The 24,219-nt window shown below is 38.4% G+C and overlaps 1 protein-coding gene across 4 annotated transcripts in view; it reads right to left on the bottom strand.

The window, feature by feature from the left end:
• Window positions 1–2,879: 2,879 nt before the first annotated feature.
• ESRRG (estrogen related receptor gamma) overlaps window positions 2,880–24,219 on the bottom strand; it is a 338,080-nt gene continuing 316,740 nt past the window's right edge. For 3 of the 4 annotated variants that reach the window (XM_031059386.1, XM_031059383.1, XM_031059388.1), the window contains 2 exons: window positions 17,362–17,631; window positions 6,329–6,616 (listed from right to left, as the gene is read on the bottom strand). In XM_031059386.1, the coding sequence (XP_030915246.1) occupies window positions 6,372–6,616; window positions 17,362–17,631 (515 nt within the window). In that variant the 3' untranslated portion in view covers window positions 6,329–6,371. Of the gene's footprint in view, window positions 6,617–17,361; window positions 17,632–24,219 lie in introns of all 4 variants that reach the window. The other variant, XM_031059378.1, reaches the window with a different exon arrangement.

The following is a 24,219-nucleotide window of genomic DNA, read 5'->3' as shown; positions in this document are numbered from 1 at the left end:
GACACATGGATTTAGCTTTTCATTGCAAGAGGAAACACACTCTGTCTTGTGAGGCAGCTACGGCTGGATAGCAAGGGATAGAGTAATTAGCAAAGTGCCATGTGAAATCAGAGACCTACATTACACAAGAGAGATGAAATGCAAAGGAAAGGAAAGGTGCGAGTGAAGAAAGCTGTTGAGGAGAACTAACAAAGGCCATAGAAGAAAATGTAGAAAACAAATGGAAGCTGCCCTGTTCTTCAGTTTGCTGCAAGATCCAGGACAGCTAATGTTAAAAAATTTTTAAAAGAGGCATTTTCTCCTGCAGAAGCCTGTACACAAAAAAAATCTCACGTGTTTTTGTGTTTAGGGATTTTTCCCACTAGGGTATGACTGGGCAATGCTGCAAGAGGTCACTTAAAAATGTACAACATGAGGGCTTGTCTAATGACAGTATTCCCATGTCTGTTCTCCTTCATAATCTTCCTTTTGGTTTTAGTGGTCTGGTTTTTTATTGGTATTTAGTCTTTCAGCACTGGCATTGTTAAGAAAGACACATAACTGCACATGCAACAGCACTGACTGGCACAGGATTTTCCTGCCATTTCCTGAAAAAGGATCAGCTGCAGGGGCCACACAAGGACACTTTTAGTTGGGGTTTGCCAGACCTTCTCACTCTGTGAACTCACAAGGTCAAAACATCCCCTCCAACCAAACAAAGAGCCCAAATGACATCAAGTTAGGCCATTACTTGACTGCACAACTCCAGAGAAAATTCATAGCCCCTCACAAACCCCATGCCACGTAGGTTGCCAGCTCAGGGAGTGGAGTTTTCCTTTCAGATCAACACCAATGGCTCTGGCTGATGGCATGCGTGCCAGTGAGGCAGTGAGGGGCAGTGGAGATGTCAAACAAATACCTCCAGAGGCAAAACCCCACTCTTGGACTGGGATGGCTTCTTTTACCTGGGAGGCAGGTGGAGTAGGGGAGGGCAAGGAGGGTGTAAAGCACATCAGTCAAAACCTGATTTCACTGAGCCATACTCCCAATGGGAAGACTCTTGGTTTGCCATCTTATTTTAGCCAAGTGGTGTTGCGGTAGCCACTAGCTGGGGCTGCAGCAGCTGAGAGCTACAGCAGGGTGTGTTGTCTGAGCTATGAATGCCAGTACCCCAAGCCCTTTTTAAATTTTCTTTAAAGACTAAGTAGCTATTTCCGTAGTTTAGAAAGGTTTGTGGTCTTAGCCAAATTCCCCACAGATTCCTACTGAAACATTTCCAATGGATTTCTGTGCCCGTCCTGGCTTTACAGTAGAGAGAGCATAGGCAGAAGAAAGAAAAAAACAAACCAGAAAAATTCTGCAGAGATAGAGCCCTAGAAGGGGCTTCATCTGAGAGCTGTATTTTTTCTTTGATGCTCAATTTCTCTTGTATGGTGCTTCATGATCCTCTCATGAAAAATGGTACAGAAAGCATGATTTTTTAATTGCATGTGAAAAGTTTAGTCAATGATTAGGGTCAAACACATTGTTGAGGAAGTCTAGGAGTGCCACTTACAGATTATTTTCCTTTGAATCCTTTGAATCTTTTGAATCCTTTCCTTTCCTCCTATGTGAAAATTTGTAACACTGTTTTTTTCACTTTTTAAGATGCAGTACTAGGTTTCCTTTTGAAGAGGAGCTTTGCAATAATTAAAAATCAGGAAACTAATAAAAAGGGGGGAAAACACTAGAAAATGGGTAAAGCCAGCTCTGTCCAAGCACACTGTGTGTGTATGGATGTATGCCTGTGTGCACAGCAGTGTCAACACTAAAGCCCAATTCTGATCATCTTTGCAGAGTCCACGCAGAATTCATCCTCCTATTGCCCTGCTGCTGCTTTTCACTCACAAGAAGTCCCCCTATCTCCCAAGGCAGCTAAAGCACAGAGAGCACTGGCAGCGGGGCAGGGGTGCCTCTCCTGTGCTGGCACTTGCAGGCTGTGAGGCACAAAGAGCCGCTGGTGCTGCCCCGGTGCCGTGGCTGACACAGCTCCTGTCCCCGAGCAGCCCCGGTGCCATCAACCGGAGCCTCCGGAGGACGGCAGGAGCGAAGGTGAGAAACACGCTGGTGAACACGACAAAACACTACCAAGGTAGGCTAAAAAGCAAGAAAAGCACACATTAGCACTTCTGTGATGGCTCCAGAAGGGTCCACAGGACAGAGGGGCTGAGGCTGAGCGAGGGGGCTGAGGCCCCTTACAGGGATGGGGCCCAGAGCCCATTTATGGACACTTTGTCCCCACGCTGTTTAACCAGCCTGGATCCTGACAGCTTTCGGGGACCTTCATCCACACCAGTCTGTATCACTGCTCTGGGGGCTGTTTGCTTCCATTCAGCCACTCTGGATCAAATAATACAGGGTGGTTTTTTTTTCTTAATTTATTTTTTATTTTTACTCAGAACACATTAAAGGAGTCTCCTGCAGTAGGAAATGAATGATAGACTCAGTTCTTGATGGAAAAAGCAAAAAACTACTTTTATATGATATTAATGTGATTTTAAATAGTGGGAAAGTTTTCTTTTAAGACATTGACAGAGAGGCAATGGTTTTGAGTAATGCAGGTTGATGTGTAGATGCTTTAAGATTAAATAAGTGCTATATAAAGGCCTGCCAGCCTGAATTCTAATGTGCTATGAGACATTTTGCATATTTAAGAGTATGCAAAATGTCTTGTACCACACTGGAATTCATTCTGACAAGGCTTTATATAGCATTTATTTACACTCATATAGTACTTTAAGGGAGAAGAGCAAACGCTGGCTCCATTTTGAATGGAAGTAACAAAAGGCAACACTAATTGTTCTGTTTTCCTCCTCCAAAAAAGAAAACAAAACCAAAAAAACCCCACAACACAAAAAAAATAAAATAAAAGCAATCAAAAGTGGAAGCTTGTTTAATATTGCTCTACCATCATCCTGAAAGGCATAATAATTTGAGTTACACATCTGAACTGATTGGAGTTACAGAATCATATCTCCTTTTTGCATTTAACAATATATACAATATAAAATAAATACATTTACACAAATGGACATTGGTTGGAGCACACGGTATGATACACATCACAAAAATATACAGTTGATTGCTATACAGATGTGAAGCCCATCTACAGCTATAGACATGTTTGTTTTCATTTGTTGTTTTCTTTCAGTTTTAACTACTGGCTATTATGCAACTCCTGGATTATTATAAGCAGTTTAATTTTTTTTGTCCTTTTGCGATCTTTGCACGATAAGACTGCCGTAAAATGTTTTCCTAGGCAGGTAAACAGAGACGCTTAAATAATTAAAATACAATCACCAACACCCATTTTCTCTTCTATAAGAAAAATAGCAGTTTTAATTTTTTATATCTTTTTATGTTATCATTTAAATGCAAAATAGTGGAATAAATACAACAATCTGATCTGATTGAAACAAATGTGTAACTTCTGGGAGTTACACAATCATATTGCTTTAAATAAGAAAAAATTAAAAAATGAAGCAAAAATAGAAATTAAATTGTTATGGCTAAAACATACACCCTTTGAAATTTTCCCAACACTTCACATTAAGTAAGTGGTCTTGAAAGAACTCTTCTCCAGCAAGGTTTAAGATGAACAATATTATAAAGCCCGTGCAGTTTTTTTAGCTAAGTTTCAGGTAATGGTTTTACAGTCTTGAGATACTTGTTCTTTTGCAGCTCCAAAAAATTACGGAAAATGAAAACTAAAGTTTGCACCGTGTGCCTTTAACACATCTCCATTTTTTGTGTGTTTTTTTGTATACTTCTAGTTGATTGGCTTTTGACCCTGAAGCCCAAGTTCTTTAATGTGATACAGCAAAAACAATATTTATATTATATATTTATATATATATAGTGTACTTGAACAGTAGCAACTTAAACCCTGCACAAACTTTCTGGAAAATAAACTTTTTTTTTTGCACTCTTACATATATAAATAATCTTATAGAATCAGCACCTTTTTCCCAGGAGTTGTATTATTTTTTTTGACATTTTTCAAAAGGGATGTGCCAATTTCTGAACTCCTATCACAGCTATAAATTTCAAGTTATTGACCATCTGAATGAATTGCTAATGATGATTTACCTAGAATCACACTACAGTCACTTCTCTACTGAGAAAACACAATCTACAATATAGTCCCATATAGCTAATGATAGATACACAGTTTCTTTTTCTTTTTCCTAGCATGAGGGCCGAGAGAGCATCGGCCCATTGTTATTTTGTTTAAAGCACACAACGTAGCAATAGTTTTGGAAACTTGTCCGCACCAAAAAAGTTTTGCAACAACACAGAGCGAGTTAATAACAACATCTGAGAGATGATTGAATAAAAGCTATATTTACAGCATTTAAAAATTAGACTTATCTATAATCTTGAAATATTCAAAGTTTTATTTCTAAGCTATACATTGGTATTCTATAATAAACTGTTACAGAAATTATCCCTTGTTTTGAAAATATTATGATTTCAGTGTGTATCTGTTCATAACGAGTATTTGTTTGGAGTTTCGATCTCTTAATTATTACTAGGAAGAACTTTATTACCGGTAAGGAATAGAATATACTACTGTAATCTCCTGAGGAATTGTACATCCAATATTGTCTCTAATTCTACCCTGTGTCTATAAGCACACACCACAAGAATCCAAACACCACAAGAAGAACAAGACAACAGTCTTTGAATGCAACATAAAAATTCAGAAAAGCACAGCAAACATGAAACATTGAAAAGCTGAACTACATTTCTTTTGTTTGTTAGGATTACAATTTTAATTACATCTGTGTACATAGAATAAGGATGTTCACATAGTACAGGGAGCAGCTACTAACACTGGTACATTGGTATAGCGTTTGATGGAGGTTATTGTTTATTGGTTATTTAGCGACTGTAGTTTTCTGGGGGCATCTAATCGGTTTATACATTAGATTACACCTCGTAACAGTCTTGAAACTGACTGACTTTCATGCTGTGACAATACTGGTTGAAAAGCACATATACTGGTTTAGCTACTTGTTAAGGATCGCCATTTACAAACGAAAATCTAAATCAATAAATAAGGTATAGAAGTGTTAAATTCTTCAATTTGGTCAGAAGTCTACTACTCTGATTTCTTAATTTTGCAAACGGTGGCATTCGCCTCATCGCCTCTAAGCTACTATTGGTGGTAGGGTTTTCCTGCGTGTGAGGTTACAATTTTGCAAACAGGCAGTAGTGTCTCGTTCATTTGCAACTGAAGCAGTTAGAAATCACACGGGACCGCGCCCCTGCGCAGCCGCTGTCTCCTAACACCGTTACGGACTGGTATTCCACATGGAGTACTTGTATGGCAGACTACTCGGATATACTGCAGGTGTAATCTAATCCTTTGAGTCAGTGAACATTTAGTTATAAACTGGAGCTCATGTTAAGAAACTGGATGTTTTGGACCAGACTGGCACACAACATAAATTGCATCCGTGATAATATGCACCTTCCCTTCGACTATTGCTTTAGTAAGATAAATTCCCACATTAATAAATGGCTGAAAACTGGTAAAGCTGGTACAAAAAAATCTCCATTAGTAAGAAGAAACAAAACATTTAAAAAAATCTTCCTTCAGGATTCATTTGTCCTTCATTATTGTTCATCATTGTTCAAGCCAGCACAAAAATGCAGTATTTCTTTCTCTTTAGTATTGCATGAATGAATAAAGCTTAAACTATTCCCTGAAAAAGTTACATTGTAGCTAACCTAAGAAATATCTGGAAGACTTGAAAAAACAATTAAGGAATCAAATGGCTGTAACTGATCTAGATGGAAAATGCAATGATAAGAAGCAGCCGATGCATCGTCGCTTTAGTCGTCTAATTAGAGACTGCTCCTATGAAATCTAATACTGCATTCAGTCAGTTCATCGTGTTGTACTGTACTGCTAGGTACGGTGCTTCTCTCTTTGATTCCTTTGTCATTGGGGACATTATGGTTCATAATAAGTTCACTGGCATCCATATTATGGATTTCCATCCTTTGGCAGGCCTGGCTTCCATCTCTCTTCAATTAGAGACCTCTTTTAAAAAGTTCAGCAGCAAAGGAAAAAAAAAGAGGGAAAGGAAAAAAGGAAAGGAAAGAACAGAAAGGAAAAGGGAGAAAAGGAAAAGGAAAAGAAAAAACTGCATCAGAAAGACACAGAAGAAAAAGTTGAAAGCTGCTTCACAGTCTTGCTGCTAAATATCAGTGCAGTCATTTAGTCATTTTTCCTTAATTAAACACTAAGTTTCTTTGCCATTATTATCCTGTTTATTTTCCCTTTTTTTTTCTTTTTTTATTTTTTTAAAACGTGCATGATGGGGAAGCCCATGATGCTTTAGTCAGACCTTGGCCTCCAGCATTTCCAAAAAAAGTTTGTGCATGGGGACTTTGCCTTCCAGTTTGATGTTGTAGAAATGCTGCACAGCCTTGGTGGAGGTTTGCCTCAGAAGCGGGAGAGTCATCAACATCTTGCCTGCACGCCGAGGATCTTCCATGTGCTGCCCGGCCTCGTAATCCTGCAGAGCCTCATGTAAGACATCCTGAAGTTTCTGCACTGCCTCAACATCCTCTATGTGCATTGAGTCTGCAAAACAAAGCAGCAACAGGAGGTTTCAGTCTGGTGTGCCAGGAGTTTGATAACGACACTTTCACTGGTTCTGCCCATCCTCTTTCACAAAGGGAAGATAATTACCCATTAATTTCTGTATTGACCTCTAGGAAAGTGTATTGAAATGCTGAGGAACTACAAACGTACAATTAACTCTTGGGTAAGTAATTCTTCTCCTCATCCTCCTCAAACAAGTGAAACAGTCACCCTGGGTGCTCCCCAAACTATCTGTAGGGTTACTGCTTTGAAGGAATGACAGTGCCATGGGGCTGAAGGAGTGGAAGCAAGGATAAAGCAAGGATGCCCTACTGTGGAAAAGCTCAGCAAAATTCTGTGTCGGGCTGCCCACTTGGAAGGCATGGACATCACCAGTACTCAGAAATCCTGACTGTGGGATTAGGACCACTGCACCAAAACAAGGGAAATGCTGGTCTGAAGGGATTTCCTGATAGATTTAGCAATTTTTTTCTCCCTCAGGCATATTCAGACACACAGGCAACACTTAGCATGTTCCTGAACAGCTTTTGTTCGGTGAAGCTAACATCTCCTACAAGGTGTAATCCCTCCCTCCCACCCCCATAGACAGAGGTTTATCTTGTTAGTGTTGGGGTTTTGCATTTTTTATAAAAGACTCAAAGCAAACACCTTGCCCTGCACCTTTGCAGGTGAGATGCCTTGGTGGTGTAAGTATTGAATGACAGCCCAGACGCAACACACACCAGGAACTAAACTAAACTGCTACATGACCTGAAAAGATTAAAGCAATGGAAGTGTGAAATAAAGAGAAAATATCTAACTGAAATAACTGTAAACCCCTCAACTGGATAGATACAGAAAGTGAAGATGTCCCTGAGAACACGCAGTTACTGGACCATGCTGAGATTACTTTGGATGAGCAGCCCTAATTCTCTGACTTTTATGTAGTCATAAATGCCAAAGAAACCCTGATGTGGTCCAAAGTGAGGTGAATGCAAGTAAGGAAAAAAATCGTAGGTGAAAGAGGCCACCAAACAGCCCCTATCAGCTACCAAAACCAGGATGGTCAACGGACTTAGAGAGCCAATAAAGCACCACATGAAAATACAACTGCTGCAAGGGGGTACAAGCCCCCGGGACAGGCTTGAATGCACCCCTTGTTCACAGACAGAATAACAGCTGAGGAGCTGGATGGTGAAGAACCCACTTCCATTATTGTTTCCATGACCTGTAACCAGCAGTCTGATACTCTGGATCAGTATTTGATAGAGCCTCATGTTTTACCCTGTTGTTGATTAAACGTCAACTTTTGCACGTGCTTCAAATATCTGAATTACATTCAGAGAATTAAGATGCATCTAAGATTCATTTCCTAAAAGCTGACATGCAACTGTTTCCTCAGATAATTAGGCCAGATAGTAAATACCTGTCTCCTTTCAAATACAAACATGTAAACTGAAACACAAACCAGTAAGTAACAGGTTAACAAAAATGTTCCAGCTCTTATTGTCACAACAAATGTGCAAATTGAAAAGGAAAAAAAAAAATAAAGTTACAGCTCCCGCTCTAAAACAGACACTTAATTATATACAAGTTTGGATCATTTAGCACGTTTTATTGATTCTGATGACAGTTTATCTGTTAATTATACATAATGGAGTCCTATGGGAATTTTACATGTTTAATAATTCTGAGTCTTAGTGAATGCATGCTCTAAGAAGCATGCAGCTATAACATACGCTGCTGGGATGTGCAGCATCACATCAAGGTGCACTGTGCTGAAAGCACAGACACAGAAATTTCTCTCTTAGGGATAAAAAAGGCTACAATATTTCGAAAAGGATGACAGGCAAATATTACTTCTAGCAAAATTTAGTTCTAATTAATGAGACCATTCCCTGAATCCATACATTTTTGATAGTTTTCTAATATGGCAATTCTATTCAGTAATTCTGTGTCAATAAGAGAAAAGCCCTGAATTCTGTGTCCTACAAACAGATGTAATCGATACAGACATGCTAACACACACATACAGACGTGACTGATGTCTTAAGCACGGGGTCCAGCCACCAGGCTTAATTTGGAATGCAATCTCCAAAACCACTGTTGTCTTTACTCTCTAACTCTTTACCAAGTCCTTGGATATTCACTGCTGTGCTACAGAACACACAATCTGCTGCTCCAAGTAATTTTTCCATAAACCAGGTGCTGTTTGTGCACAAAATACACACCTTCTCCTCCTCTTCCCAGATCCACAGTGCCAAGGCCAATTTGTTGGGGAACCAAATAGGAGCATTTTATCTGCAACAAATCCTTGATGAGTCAAAGACTGACTGTTCTCATTACATTCTGGTTTTTTTTTACACCATGTTGCATAAAGAGACAGGTCTTTCTTGAGAATGTGACTATAAAGGATGACCCTTTTTAACCCTTTACAAAACTGGTCTGGTTTTGCCCAGAATCAGTATTTGTAACAGTGATTTTAAGTTTGCAAAGAGACGGATGGAGTCCAGACTATATGTATTTTTCACACAGAGGTGAAACTTGCCTAAGATGTTTAACTCTGCAGTTTGGAGAGCAATATGGCCTGCAGCATTAGGAATATCTACACTCTACATATTCCTTATAATGAAAGTGAGTGAGGAGGGAAAAGAAGAGAACACCCCCAGAAAGGAATCAATACCTGCCCTCTGACACAGCTACTACATTTCATGCTTTAAAACTCTTCCACTGTGTGGAAAACATCCAAACGCAAGGGTTCTTACCTCATTCTTGTAGGGGTGATTGTGCATCATCCCTCTGGTAAACAGGGCAATTACTTACATGGAGAAGTAATAGTAATAAAGCACGTAATGTATTTGTTGCTGTCTTTGAAATTAATTTAATAGCTGGAAAGAATGTGCCCAGCCAGCTTGCCTACCCCAAATAAATGGTGGTTCATGGAGCAGTTCAGGAAGCAGTGCCCTGGGGAACAGATTTGGTCACAAGGAATGGGGTAAGAAAAAACAGCACAGAGAGGGGCACTTCCAGTGATAATTAAGACTTCAAACTGTTCTTTTAAAATGGTGATTTAGCTTGAAAGATTTAAAAATTATGTAATCAAATTACTATGATAATTTAACTCCCCATTTACAGAAAAGATTCAAACTCATTTCAGCTGTACTCATTCTAGGGTCTGCCAATGTTTAAATGCAAACTCAATAAATCTGTGCTATTTAATTAGACCATGATTCAGCTTGCAGATTGCTCAGGAAAATATTAATCTCTACAAAAATCCTTCTTCAAGTTTTAGCCTTGCAGTCTGGAACTTCCACTTTATTCCTGATATTAAACGAATGTAGATCTTAATCCCTCAGGTGTAAGCCTTTGAAAATAAGGAAAATGGTTGAAAATGCTGAACTAGCCAAGGGGAAAAGAGGAGAAAAAATAAAAGAGAGAAATCTCTTCAGTAACTACAGACTGGCAGATGTAGAAGTGAATTCAGAGCAGGCTAACTCATTGCTAAATATTGCTCATGTATTGGGATAAACCCCATCCTCAGCGATGTCATCAAGAACCACTATAATTTAAGGAAACACAGACAATTTGTGTGACAGTCTAGAAATAAAGGAAGAATTCCAAAGAAAATATGAAATTCAACTATAAGTGAGTTTAAAATGTCCTTCCTATACCATGAAAAACCTTTTGTTTATGGCTTGGTTTGGGGTTTTTTTTAAGTGTGTTTGCAGCCAGTCTGAATAATTCACAATTACATCCCACACAGGTAATATCCAGAGGAAACCTACAGCCAGATGCAACACACTGAAAAACCAGTGCCTATATAAATAATGAAATTAAACAGGGTAATTTCAAAGTGTCATTTGAAAGACAGCAGAATTTGATGGTAAATGCCCTGCAAAAAAACATGATCCCAGGCTGGTGAAACTGAAGACAGACAAGCAGAGACTTGTTGATACAACTGCTGAGTACATGGGATTTCCCTGGCAGGAAGAAGTTGCTCCTGATCAAAGCTGCCATGGAAGAGAGTGAGATCAACAAATGAGGACATGGACTCATTGAGCTCTGCTTGGAGAATCTCATTCTATCCTTGCAAATGCCTTCTTTCACCATTACAATTTGGGAAAATAGAATTGTACCTCTTCTGTTCAGTTGATTGATCAGATCATTGCACAGAAATAGGAGAAAACTGGAGTCCTCATTCAAGAAAAACACCTTAAGGTCCAGACAGAAACTCAGATTACAATCTACCTCATTTAAAATTCAAGCTTCATCTCAAATGCAGCAAACAAACATCCAGCCACCCAGGAATCAATTAGAACATATCACAAAGGGTGACAACTCGCTAAAAATTGGAAAGCACCTGACCTAAGGGCAAGGAAACCTCTCAAAACCCTGCTTTGAGAAAAGTAAAAGGCTGGTATCTATATATTTGTATATAACATCACTCAGAAGTGGAAGAAAACCAGAGGTCTTACGTGAAGTGTTTCTTCATGTCAGAAAATTCAGACAGCAAAAAGAAAATAGGACAGTGAATCAAGCAGCAGGGAGCATGCAGCACTGAATACACACATTAAGATGCTGGTAAACCACATTGGAGAGGTAGGTACCAGTAAGTACTTGAAATACAGCAACTGCTGTGATGTTTTTGATTCCATGCAGCTGAGCAGTTCACAAACTCAGTCTGGAGAAATCCCTTTAGAAAACTATAGGATCCTGGAAGAACTGGATGGGATCAAGATTAAGAACAAAAAGCAAACTGGTTTTGCTTTCTGTAAGGATGAAAAAAATCTTAATCTGTGTTATGTCTCAAATAAAAGAGATTTTTAAATCTAGATTGTACTGCTAATCCAAAAACCCCAGAAAATGCACTGCAGTGTTTATTAATGGGGGAATTGTTCTCAGAACTACAGAATCCCTTCCTCTCCCCCTGAAACATGATTTGCTTAAGGACACAAAGTGCTTGCCCACATTGTGTTTCTGTGTATTTTTATGAGAAACACAACACAGTGACATTTTGAAAAGCATACTGCTTAAGACAGAAGCAAGCCATGGAAACGACCAATTGCAAATCAAAGCAGGTTCTTGGTTCCCTCATCCAGCAAGAATTCCCGTCCTTTTTCCATCCAGAGCTGAAATTACCCCAGACACTTACTTTGGTCTTCCCTGTGTTGGGTAAACAAATATACTTCATTTTGACCTGCCTGTTTTTCCTCAGCAGAACTGTTAGCTGGGATCTGCATGGTTAGGCTAAGAGACAAGCACAGAGGCAAAGAGAGTATTTTCCCTGACAAAAGAATATGGCAAAAATGGTCTGACATCTGGAATATTCCATTGGAAATGGACACTTCAATTGGAATAGATGCTGAAAATGAAAGAGGAATAAATTAAGAATTCCTTGTCCATAGGAATTACAGGCAGTGAAAACTAAAAACAAAGGCTTGTGTGATTGATTTTAGTGACTGAGGCCTTAGTCTGGATTGCCCTGGTTTGGCCTACTTTTCAGAAGAGATAAAAACTGAAGCCTCAAAACAGTTTTTAAAACACAGTAGGAAATGAAGGTATAGTAAGAAAAGGAATTACTTCATAGAATGGGGACTTCATTTCAGGGGCTAACTGGATTAGCAGTGAACTAATACCACTGGCACAAGGAAGTTAATACATAGTAAACCAGCATTTTCTCTTTTATTCCTGAAATGGCTTACTTTCCACTAGGAGAGGTAGTGAGGGCAATAAACACAGGAATATTTGTCGCAAAGCAGAACAAACAGCACACCATGAACTGGCTCAAGACCCTACACTATAAGGCTAATAAAAGCCTGGAAAAAAGGGAACTCAAATGATAGAACTAGGGGTGAAACCAACTAAAAGAAAATGTTGAATGAAGACTTCCAAGTACTTTTTATTCACTATAAGAAATTACCACAATTACCACTAAGTCTGGCCTTGTTTCTTGCCCTAGACTCTCACACTACTAACATGCAAATACAATCTGCTTATTCCCTAGGTGAGGAATAGGTTCAAGTTACTCAGTTACTATGAGTAGCTTCCAGAAAAAAAGAAAAAAAATATGATTAACCACTGATTAAACATTAATTAACCACTGATCAACTCAGCTGCCATTTCCTAATGCCAGCACTAAGCAACTGGTAACAGAGTTATTTATTTTCCCTAAGAATTGTGGGTAATATCTATTTGATTACAAGAAAATGGAATATGATGAATAAACTGTTGGCAAGCAACATGAAAACTTTGACTATGGTGGTGACTTCCTTTTCTAAAAATTTGTTTCTACGGTGTACTATTCTCTATATAAAACAATCTAAGAGTTAAGACCTTGCTATTTATATTTGTCAAAATAAAGACTGGTTACAAACCCTTAACACACCGCTATGTGTGTCTGTGTATGTATACATCTGTATCTATGGCCAGTCAAGACAGATACGTCTTAATCATGAATTCAAACACTAACAAGATGACTATATAAAACAACATGAAAAACATTATTAGAAATGAAATACAGCATGTTATGACATGCACTGGGAATAAAGATGATGTCCTGTGGAGTAAGTGATTTACTGGGCTCTACCAATTAATTTCTATTATGATAATATCCTATAATGGTGATAGCCTAGTACTCTGAGTATAATGTGTCTGGAAAGCTAAAAAACTTATAAGAACTTGCTAATTTTTTAACAGGATGAGATGATAATGTAACTTTACTGGCACCAATATTGATCTGCACTTCATTATGCTAAAATGCACAAGCTACTTTTTGGTTCACACGCCTTCTGAATCACTGAAAGGGTGATTTTTCTCTTAAATTTTTTTTTTATGAGAGTTAATATCAAAGACCAGAAATGTAAGGGTGAGCAGAAGTCCTCTTCTCCTTCTTGTGGTACATGCAACACAGCCAGTATTAGCATTTAAGATTAAATTTTCAACAGTGCATAAGGCTGTACCTCTAAGTGCCTAGCACCCACATTTGGGTCAGGTTTTTCAAGATGCCAGCAGTCTATTAAGCAGATGCACAGAGACCGGATTTTCAAATGTGCTGACGTATTCTGACGCTCCAGTTCCTTACGTTAGGTCTTAGATGGGAACTGAGCTTCTCTTGTAACTCTGGTCTCAGTTGTGACTCCTAAACTCATCTGCAACATTTGGCCTGGAGGCCCAATTTAGTCCTTACTGATTAGGCAATTTCAAAAAGCTGCTCACCTGCGACTCCCTGCTTAGTATTACCCCAATCAATACATGGGAACACGTCCTAGCACAGAGGAGGTGAGCAGCTCATCTTTTCCATGCCGGAGCGTTCCTGTGCGCGTGCCTGCGCTCGTGTACACTTCAAGCATATTTTGTAAATATTTCACCTTCCCTTACACATGAGGAAGTAATTGGTACATGCATGTTTTGGAAACCATTCAAAGTTGATTTTCTGCGTGGGTAAACAAAGTGCTCATTGGTGCCAGCTCTCCTCGTTTGGAAGAGTGACTTCTCTGAAGTGTAAAGGCTGTGTTAATTACTATCAAATCAATGCAGATGCTTACATCTAACCTGATAAATTCCGTATTTACATATTAAATGAAACTGTTGAAGCCATGCCTGTACAGACTTAACGTATGCACGATGAAATGCCTATACATTTCAGTGCTGTGCTCCTGTATGTGTATTTAAACTTTTCAGAGTCTATATGCAATCAGTTTGGAATGAGTGACAATCTGCATTTAGCCACATCTTGCATTTCTGGAAATTTATGTAAGTTGGTGTGGCACTGCCAGCCCTGCATGGGGAATATTTGATAGTAGCTGTCAGAAAATCTCCCTGAAAAACTGCTACTCCTCCCCACCTTTTAGGGACCAAATGGCAGGATTATCTCACATCCAGCACTGCACAAATGGGCTCTGTAGACCTAAAGAAAAGTATGTGTTTCTGTGCTCACACTACTGAGATTTTTTGGCCAAAACAAAGCTTGTGGTATTTATTCAAACAAAATACAATCGATATGAAGACAATCTACAATTTCTTTTTCCTGCCTCCAAACACCAGCACGGAAAGTACTATGTCACTGTATCATAAATCACTAACACAGATACAGAGCTATAAAACCATCTTTGTCAACTGTTTACAGTACAGCCAACCTGGTAATCTTTCTAGACAGTGTGGATATGGCAAAAATGTCTGAAACACCCAAGATTTCTTATTATACTCTCCACAGCTATAAAAAGGCTAATATATTTTAAACTGAAAAAATAAACAATGGAAAAAAGCAGAAGTAGCAATAAAAGTATATTAAAATGTGAATTGCTACTGGTTGATTTTCTAATGGCATTTTGGTTTTTTTATATAGCCACATTTTCATTAACCAAGTTCCTAGTTACATGAAAATAAGCGATTCTGCTTTTGTCTATTTAAAAAAAAGACAAAAAGATTTAATCCAACTTAAATTTTATTTAAATTTTAACAGCATTTGAAAACTGAAACACTAAGGGCCTGATATCCACTGATGGGCTGTAATTCTGCAGGTGCTATTTTACACCTGCAGGTTACTGTAGCTGCAGCTGGTAGAAGTTTGGTATCTGCTGCATGCACAACCTGAAGCTGAAATGCCAAATGTCAGCATCTGAAACACTGTTGAAGGGGAAGTGGAATGTCTGGGCTACTTTTTAACTCCTCCTTGCAACAGCTTCATTTTAAGACAGCAATTTTATTTCTTTGAAGACCAGGGAAGGAAAGGTTTTCACTTCAATGTGCCCTGAATTTTAGTATGCTGAACTGTATTTATCTCTGACATTATCCTGGTTGTAATTTCCAGCGAAGTTAATGAAGCTACAGATGATTTTGATACACTCTATGCACAGTGTATGACTAAACTTTTTTTTGGCAGCAGTTATTTTTTATTATTACTTAAACACTGAATATATTTCCTTTTTTTTGGGTGGGGGGGAAAGTGGGAGTGGTATTTAACATCATATCTGTCTATGTTCGCCCTCATCCTTGCCATCAAGTAAACTGCAGAAGTATTTCTAATTGAGTTTTGAATTACAGAATTTAAATAAATACAAAAGCCCTTCTCCATTTAGACTCCTAATTGCAGATAACTTTCTTGCTCTGATCATTAAGCATGACCAATTTTGAGAAATAACCTTCCTCGAGCTGCAAAGCATCCTCAAGTGTCTATTTACAATGGTAAAAAATTATAAATAGATCTTCAATTAGGAATAATTTTGATCTTTGAGAGGCATTTCAGTATTTTGTTAAATCTGGAATAAGATAATATTCTAAAATTAAGGGCAGAGTTAGTGGGGTGGAGAATATTTTACAAAGAAACTAATAAGCATTTTGGCTTTGCATGTTTTTGAATTATATTTCCAATTAAAAATGCAGAGTGCTAAATCACATTACAAAGATAAATAGGAAAGTACAACTTCATTGTTGAAAACAATTTCCCTCCTATCAATCTGAGGATTCATGCATCAATATTGTAGATGAACTGTTAATTACAAAATCAATTAAAAAATTATTTCTAAAAACAGTCACGCGTCCTGGCTCTCAGGGGGGCAATTTGGGCAGAAGGTCTCATCTCACTAGGACCGCGCCAAATCACAACTCGTCATCCACAAGTAAGCAAAAGCAATCTGGTTTTTCATTTTTCAGCGCGGCTGAGCCCAGCCTGAGATTGATCGTCACATATGGCCCCAGAAAACAAACTGTCAATACCTTGAATGCTGCAGAATTTGAACAAATAGCCGTCCGCCCATTCAAGCCACTCATTGCATCCCATTTAACAGATTTTATTGACAGTTTCCTTCTTGTAATTAAAGGGAAAACTACTGGCCAGCAACCAAGATAAAGTTCAAAGATAGGGTCAAAACAAAAGCAGATGGAGGGGCACGGTGTGACTGTCAATGGAACATAGCATCAGAGCATGTTATTGACACACAGGTATCTAATGATCAGCACGTCATTAAAGAGGGATCTATCGTGAACTTTATGCAAATGCTAAAAGGGACTTAAGACCACAATAAAGCATTAAGGGGACACAAAAAGAAAAACAACAAAGCACAAACGATTTTTACTTATCTGACAGTATTCACTGGTTCAGCACTTTTAAATTCAAATGCAGAAAAAAAAATATTTCTAAAATTTTTTAACTCTTGCTGCACAGGTAATAATTTTTTGCAGAAGCACTCTCATAAATGCAAAGAATCCATAATGTAAGGTGTGGTCCTTGCGAGATTCAATACGGATTTTCCCCCATCTCCCATATCCTGAATTTAGTTTATCAAATTAATCAGTAGCTTCCTTTAAAGAGAAAATATATAGCATATTCTCCAGCATCCTTTCTTTTGCTTTAATTGCAATGATTAGACTTGCCTGCAGTATGAAATGGATTTAGGAGAACAACACCTATTTTCATTTGAAGGGATCTCTGCCTGTAAAATACTCTCCAAATAATACAGTGGAATATTCTCCACTTCCTTAGGAACATATCCCACAATTACTTTGAACCAGAAAGTTGCTCTTAGTTTGAACTGCTTTATTTGTTGTCTTTTAGATTTAAAGTGTGATTAGCAATTTCTTATTCTAAAATCCTGTTTGAAACCAGCCCACAGAAAATAGAAAGAAAGAAAGAAAGAAAGAAAGAAAGAAAGAAAGAAAGAAAGAAAGAAAGAAAGAAAGAAAGAAAGAAAGAAAGAAAGAAAGAAAGAAAATTAAAAATGTAGCAATTGTCATGCCACTCTGCCAACCTGAATTAGCAAGTGCTATAGCTTTGAGGGTGACAAATTCTTCTTTCTCCAGCTTCATGCTCTTGTATTTCTTTACCAGCTGCAGTATGGCATTGTTAAGGTCAAGAAGGCCTGCCAGTTTGGACTGGTCTTCATCCATAATATAATCTTCAGCATATACAAGCTCATCCTCAAAAGAAAGTGACCGGTATACAACACCGAGAATCAAGATCTCCATCCAAGCACTCTGCAGAAGGCTCATCTGGTCAGCTAGAGACAAAGTGGAGAATCCTGGATATGAAAAAATAAAAATACAGGAAAAATATTAAGCACATTTTGAAATCTGATCCTCTTTTAAATTTATTTTTATACATATTGTGACAAAGCATGCACACATTCTATTATCCTCCCTTCTGCTTTTGTGTTCTCCTCCCCATCCTACTACAGAAAAGTAAATCAATATAAAATCAAACATTTTCTAATCAAAAGAAAAGTTTTAAATAAGCAAGAATTTGCAGGCTCTTCCTGTAAAAATCCTATTAATTTGCAGGGTACTGCACTGGCAATCTGTAATTTGTGTGATATCTTCTTTGTTGTGAAACACTTATGCTTAGTTGTAAAAACCTAATGCTGTGACACAGGGATCTCCCTACTCTATCCACCACTACCATAACCCAAGAAGGATAATCTATGAGAAAAAATAGAAAACTTTGTCCAAAGGGAAGATTTGATGTTTTAATAGAATTAAGGTAGAGATGAAAAAGAAAAAAACTCTTTTTGAACTTTAACTTCAGGGAAAAGAGAACACCCACCCTTCTCAGAAAAGACCCTAATCACTTCTGTTCTGGCTCCTGGCACTGCTGCACTTGCTGAAATAACAGGGTGGCACACTGAAGTGCCAACTGAATAGCAATCACACCATCCTTTTTTTGAGGGCAACCAAACATTTATTAAATGCCTCTTAATGACTTTAGCTTTTGCTTGGTTTTTCCCCCCCTCTCCCTGCTGTCTTTCCTAACAGGATCACTAAGGGCAAACATCTTTGCTGCCTTACCTTTTAGACTCTTGTTTACAGTACCTGTTAATTTATTATATCAAACTGCTAATATCCCAATCACATTAGGTGCTAGAAAACAATATGGGAGAGGAAGTGATTTTCCTGGCCTGTTGGTGAAATGCAGCAGTTTGCCAGTTGGCACCATCAACCACAAGTACTTAATAAAATCATCAAAGGGGATTAGTCAAGCTTTTCTTAAAGGGTCTTAAGACATGTCTGAGGCTTTCATTTAGTTGTTTATGGAGTTGCTTACATGTCTTTTGACAGGGTTCCCGCTGTAAGAACATTCTTTTTGGTGTTCAATTACACTTAAATGCATTTTTCTGTTTTTAAAGTCAAGAGTTACAGTCATGCAAGAATATATCATAAACTAGCAAATCTGCAAGGCATCTACTCCAAACAAGATTTTCTCCACAAGCACTAAGCAGCAAAACTAATACAATAAAAAAGAAAAGCCCACATCCAAACCACCAGGCATCCATAAAAAATGAAACATAAAACTGGCTGCATGTGATCTCTCTCTCATTTTTCTCTCCCTCCTTATTTGTTTTCATTTTCTCTTACTGTCTTTTGAGTCCTGTGATAGAACTGTAGATCTCTGCCTTAAAAAACAGCAAAAAAACAAAATAAAAACAAAAAACAAAAAAACCAAAACCTGACCCAACGATAACAGGAAAGCCTTAAAGATAACACATCTGTGATTAAAATAAATAAGAGGGAAATGGAGAAGAAATAATCATTTCAAAGGTTATAGGGAGGAATTCAGTATTTCAATTAGCTCCAACATTTCTGTTCCTTGCCGGCTTTCAAGAACCAGTTTTTCTGCAGCAGCAGATGGACAGAGAATGTAGCCTGCAGCACCGTCCTGTGACAGCCCCATTCTCCCTCCCAGACACTGCTGTTAGTAAATAGATTTACACATTCTCCAATCTCCACACATCTTTCTGCCGAATAATTAAAAGCAGGATGATTAGTTTATTGAGTGGAAGGAGGAACTTTTTTATTGAGGTCCATCCACGATTTTATCAGGGCCAGCACTTTTACGGTTGTCATGAGGGTGCAGGCATCCAATTTTTCTTATCTGCCTGATTAATACAAACGCTGTTTCAGGACGCATTAATTAACAGATACAAATCTACGTTCTCATGGAAGGATCAATACAGAGAAGAAAAGAGGCATCAATGTGAATTTAGTGCTGATGATGGAGAAGGCACTCTATTGACATTTACGTGCATAGAAACTTTAAAGTTGCAGTGGAGCCCTTTTGTCCCTGTGATTTACAAATTTACAATTTTTTGAGTATAACAATGTTTCACACACTTCTGAGAGGTTTAATTAAGCAAAAAGCAATAAAATCTGTTTTGATTAAAAAAAGTTTAACCTGCAATTTCTCTCTGCATTCTTTTTTTTTCCTGAAAACCCCCCAGCTTCCTTCTTTCATTTACTTATCTATTTTCAAACACATTCTTTGGCATTGGTTTTATTTTTTAAAAAATAAATAATAGTATGTTTCAGTAACATTTATTGTGTGCCACAGTCAAAGAAAATTACATATGCCCTGTGAGGGGGGGAAAATGGGATGTTGATATAATTTATTGTACTGCACTCTTGAAAAATCTGCATTCTGGAGCAGTAAATATACCAGTTGTTTTTATATGACACATAAAAAATCAAAAGAAATTTTTTACATTATAGGAAAACTGGCAAATATAAAGCATGCTGTTCCACCCTTCAATAATAAATCAAATCAACATGACTATTTTGTTGCTGATCGAAGTAACTTTCCCTTGAAAGACTGTTCAGTGAAAGCATGTTTTAACTTTTAAAGTTCCTTTGCATTCCTCGTGGGAATGCAAAACTGAATCAAGTTGTAATTAATCTGGGTTTGTTTCATTTTTTCATAAAATGTGAAAGCATCCAGCATGTCTCTTGTATCACAGCAATGCCCTTTCATATGTGTTCAACAAGTCACAGTTAAAATAATAGATAACACAAGCATATATATATTTATATACAGAGATTTATTTTTAATCGTTTGGAGAAGGTTATACTTATTTCATGCCAAACTCTGAGTCTGTAAGGTTTTGTTATATGAATCCCCCAGATCAACCATGTTCTCTGCCAAGGGGATATTTTCGACATTAAATTGTAATTAATTTTTAAGAAGTCTCCAACTTGGACCCTTCCAGCCTTCTGACCAGTCGTAACCTCTCCAGTCCCATCTCCAAGCTGTGTCCAAACCACCCTCAGATGCTGCATGATGGTGTGGGCTGGAACTTTGTCATGCATTGTGTGGGTCCTTAATCCTTCAGAGTCTTGCAGGTCACTGCTTTCAACGCAGAACTGTGTAATGACATTTTAAAATACAATGCTGTGCCCCTTTCTCCCCCTTTATAATTCACCATATTGGTGACAACTTTGATCTCCCTCCATCTCCCTGCCCAAGTCAGAGCCATCTGATGTATCTGAGGCGTTTGCTGGCAGGATGACTCTGTACCTTGACCTGCAGTTAAACAGCGTGTTTATCTGCGATACAGCACACTCCAAATAAACCAGATGACAGTCTGCAACAACGTCATTTGGAAGGATTGAAAGGCTTCTCAAGAGTCAGGTACCCCTGAGGTAAGAAGCTTGAAGGAAGCATGTTTTGTGCCAACCCTCCTGCCATCTTCCACTAGACGCTCGTGTGCTTGACAATGATGCCATGGGCACTTGTCAAGTTTTTTTTTTTTTTTTTTTGCCTAGCAAACTGATGCACTTTGCAGTCAACTTACAAAAAAGGCTAAGCATTTGAAAGTGTGAAGGGCAAAAAATATCTGACGGCTAGTCTTCAAAAATACACTTTCATTTCAGAAAGCATAAATGTTTATTTCCTGAGCTGAGTGTTGACAGAAATAGGCTGCAGCGCAGGCATATGAATTTAACCCCTGGTAGGCATTCTGTTCACTGTGGTTTTTATGTGGCTGAGTGCAAGCATTGTAAATCTACGGGGTGTCTCCTAATATCAGTTAACAATAGCCTTGATTTGCTGCTTACAGATTTCCTTCCTTTTTTCCCCTTTCTTTCTCCTCCTTTCAGGGACTATAGTGTTTCTTCTGCTAAAAATAGATACTTTTCTACAAACAGTGTATCCCACTCAAATTGCAATTATGCCGGAATGACTCACTGAGATCACTGACTCTGGATTGAGAAAAAAGGTTGATTGAGCAACTGAACATACGCTTGGTTTTTTTTTTGCTTTTGCATACCAGTAAACCCAAAGCTCAAAGGAGGCAGACATAAATAGGTAAAAAGGCCTTCCCATTTTTATTATAGGAGCGAGGGGCATCGAGCTGACTGCACTCTGCAGTGCTCAGCGCTCCAAGCCAGTTCCAAGCACAGCCTCTTCAACAGAGCTCTTTAAACCACAGATCTTTTCAAATATCAGCACATGCACCACTTGCTCTCTATTTCACATTGCACACAGCTCCATGCTAAGCAGGGTAAATCTTTTATATTCCTGAAGACCCTTTCCTCTACTTCATTAAGATGGACTTCATGGACAGTAACTCACTAGGGGCCAGAGTGAAGCAGCTGCAGATGGTCAAGTGCAGAACTAAGATCTGTGCCTTGCACACAGCACTTCGAGAACTACTGGCCAAAAAACAAAAAGACAGTGGCTGAACTTACCACTGTTTTCATCTGTAAACATTTGATGCAATGCCTCAATCAGGCTACTCAGACTTAAATCCTAGAGTTTATTTCACTTTGCAGGGACTGAGTTTCCCTTCCCCTCTGATATGTGTTTAGAAATCTGAACATTTGATCAAACCAGGTATGAAATTGCTGGCAAATCTGGGAGTTGCTTGCCTTTTCTGGTAATTGCCTCACATTTATTTTACCAGTTGTTTGTGTGATTGTTAACTTTATGACTAAAATATTCCTCTTGCTTGCCCTGGTTTGTACTTCAAATATCTTCATTTACATTTTTTATAATCAAAGCTGCACTTGCTCATGACATGTTCACTCGTGTGTTACAGATGCAATACATTTACACAGTTGAAATATCAAGAGTAGGATTTTTAAATTATTTACACTTAATTTTGATAGATTAACTTCTTTCTAAATGTTTTATGGGTACTGATGTTTCCAGCATAGGGGTTTTTTTTAAATTTCAAAAATGATGCACAGTCACCATTGTCAAAAGAACAAACTGATATTTTAAATACTTTAAAAAACACATTTTAGCTTGGATTACTTTATTTAGAGAGTGTATTTAGAGGCCTCATGGTCAAATAACCAACAGGCTTATCCTGGCTGCACTGAGGAGAATGTGAAGAACCTCCATTCCAAGATCAGATTTGTGTCCAGTGCACTCTCAGATGTACAGCTGTCAGTCTGCCCTCCTCTCCCTCCCTGGCACACACTCAGCCAAGCACTTGGATCCATCCAGCAACTTCAGCTGCCTTCCAGGGATGTAAACAAAGGCCAGGGAAATTTCACCAGTGAAATTTCTGCTAGGACAATGTAATGTTTTCTAGACATGATCATAGAATTTGCTGAAGGAAACCTTCACAGCCTGACTGCCCTTTGCTATTATTCTCTCAAAAATCCAAGAGGATGGTATTAATTCATTTTTTAGGCTACATGTAGGGCTGAATCTCACACACAGAGCTGAATTAAGAGATCATTTTTATTATAGCAATTCAAGAAAAAATTGATTTAATTACATTTCAAATACTGTGTGGTCTAAAAATACGTATCAAGACCCACAAACATTTCAGTGGTTTTGAAAACCATTAGACAGAAGGAGAGTGCTCTCACTAATCACCAAACATATTTCCCAGATTATGGATGAAATTTCATGAAAGCTGGAACAGAAACAGATACAACTCATTATGCCAGGGTGAATCCATTATTTCAGGTTTGGTTTGGGTTTTTTTCATATCCCTTTGCTTATGGAGCCCCTGGTCAAAGGCTAATAATTGCACACAATGCCATAACCAGCTGAAATTCAAGTCTGACTCAGAATTTTCACGTGAAAGGTATCATCTCACAAAATAAAAAACACAGTTATTTGCCCAGACTTGAAAATGAAAAATCAAGTTCCAAAAGCACAGACTCTAAGTGACCAGAAATACAACCAAAGGCTCCATTTATGCTGTTTGCTGAGCGCAGCTTCCACACTCCTTGGAGCTGAGGTTCTGCAATTAAAGGTAAGCTCAGAAATGGATTCCATCCAGTAACTTTTGCACAGTGAGAGCACCACCTTTCCTGGGTGATGCTGTGCTGTGCAGCCTCGCCTCTCCTCCTGCCCCCACAGCAGAGCACTGCAAAGGCAGCACCAGGGCTCTGTCGCGAGCGGCGCGACGAGTGGCGACTGCCATCTGTTATCTGCGCAGCCCTGGGAGAGGGCAGCTCGGGCTGCACTCGCAGAGGTGCCCAGAGTCACTCTGCCTCGAATTAAAAAAAAAAAAAAAAAGGAAAAAAAAAATTTGGACAGTGCTGGGATGTTTTCAGCACAGCCTGTGCACATTCATTAGGTTTTCTTTAAGTGTGTTTGTATTCCTAACTCTTGCTGTCCAAGTTCTTATAAAATATACATTTTTAAAATATATTTTATAACATGGAAAAATGCCTGTGATAAGCACTTTTTCACTTACACCTACCAGGAGGACGGGAAATGCCACACAGAGCACTAAGAAACCCGGGGCTGTTATCACAACGCTACTTTCATCTCACTGAAACAACAGCAGAGATATGGCACGGCAATAAAAATGCATTCACACTGCATGTCCCTCTCAATCCATTATGAACAATGGATTCTCACTAAGCAAATATTC

This window comes from Geospiza fortis, unplaced genomic scaffold, assembly GCF_000277835.1.
Source record: "Geospiza fortis unplaced genomic scaffold, GeoFor_1.0 scaffold41, whole genome shotgun sequence".
In the NCBI taxonomy this organism is placed as follows: domain Eukaryota; kingdom Metazoa; phylum Chordata; class Aves; order Passeriformes; family Thraupidae; genus Geospiza; species Geospiza fortis.
This window is presented reverse-complemented; position numbering and strand designations above follow the sequence as displayed.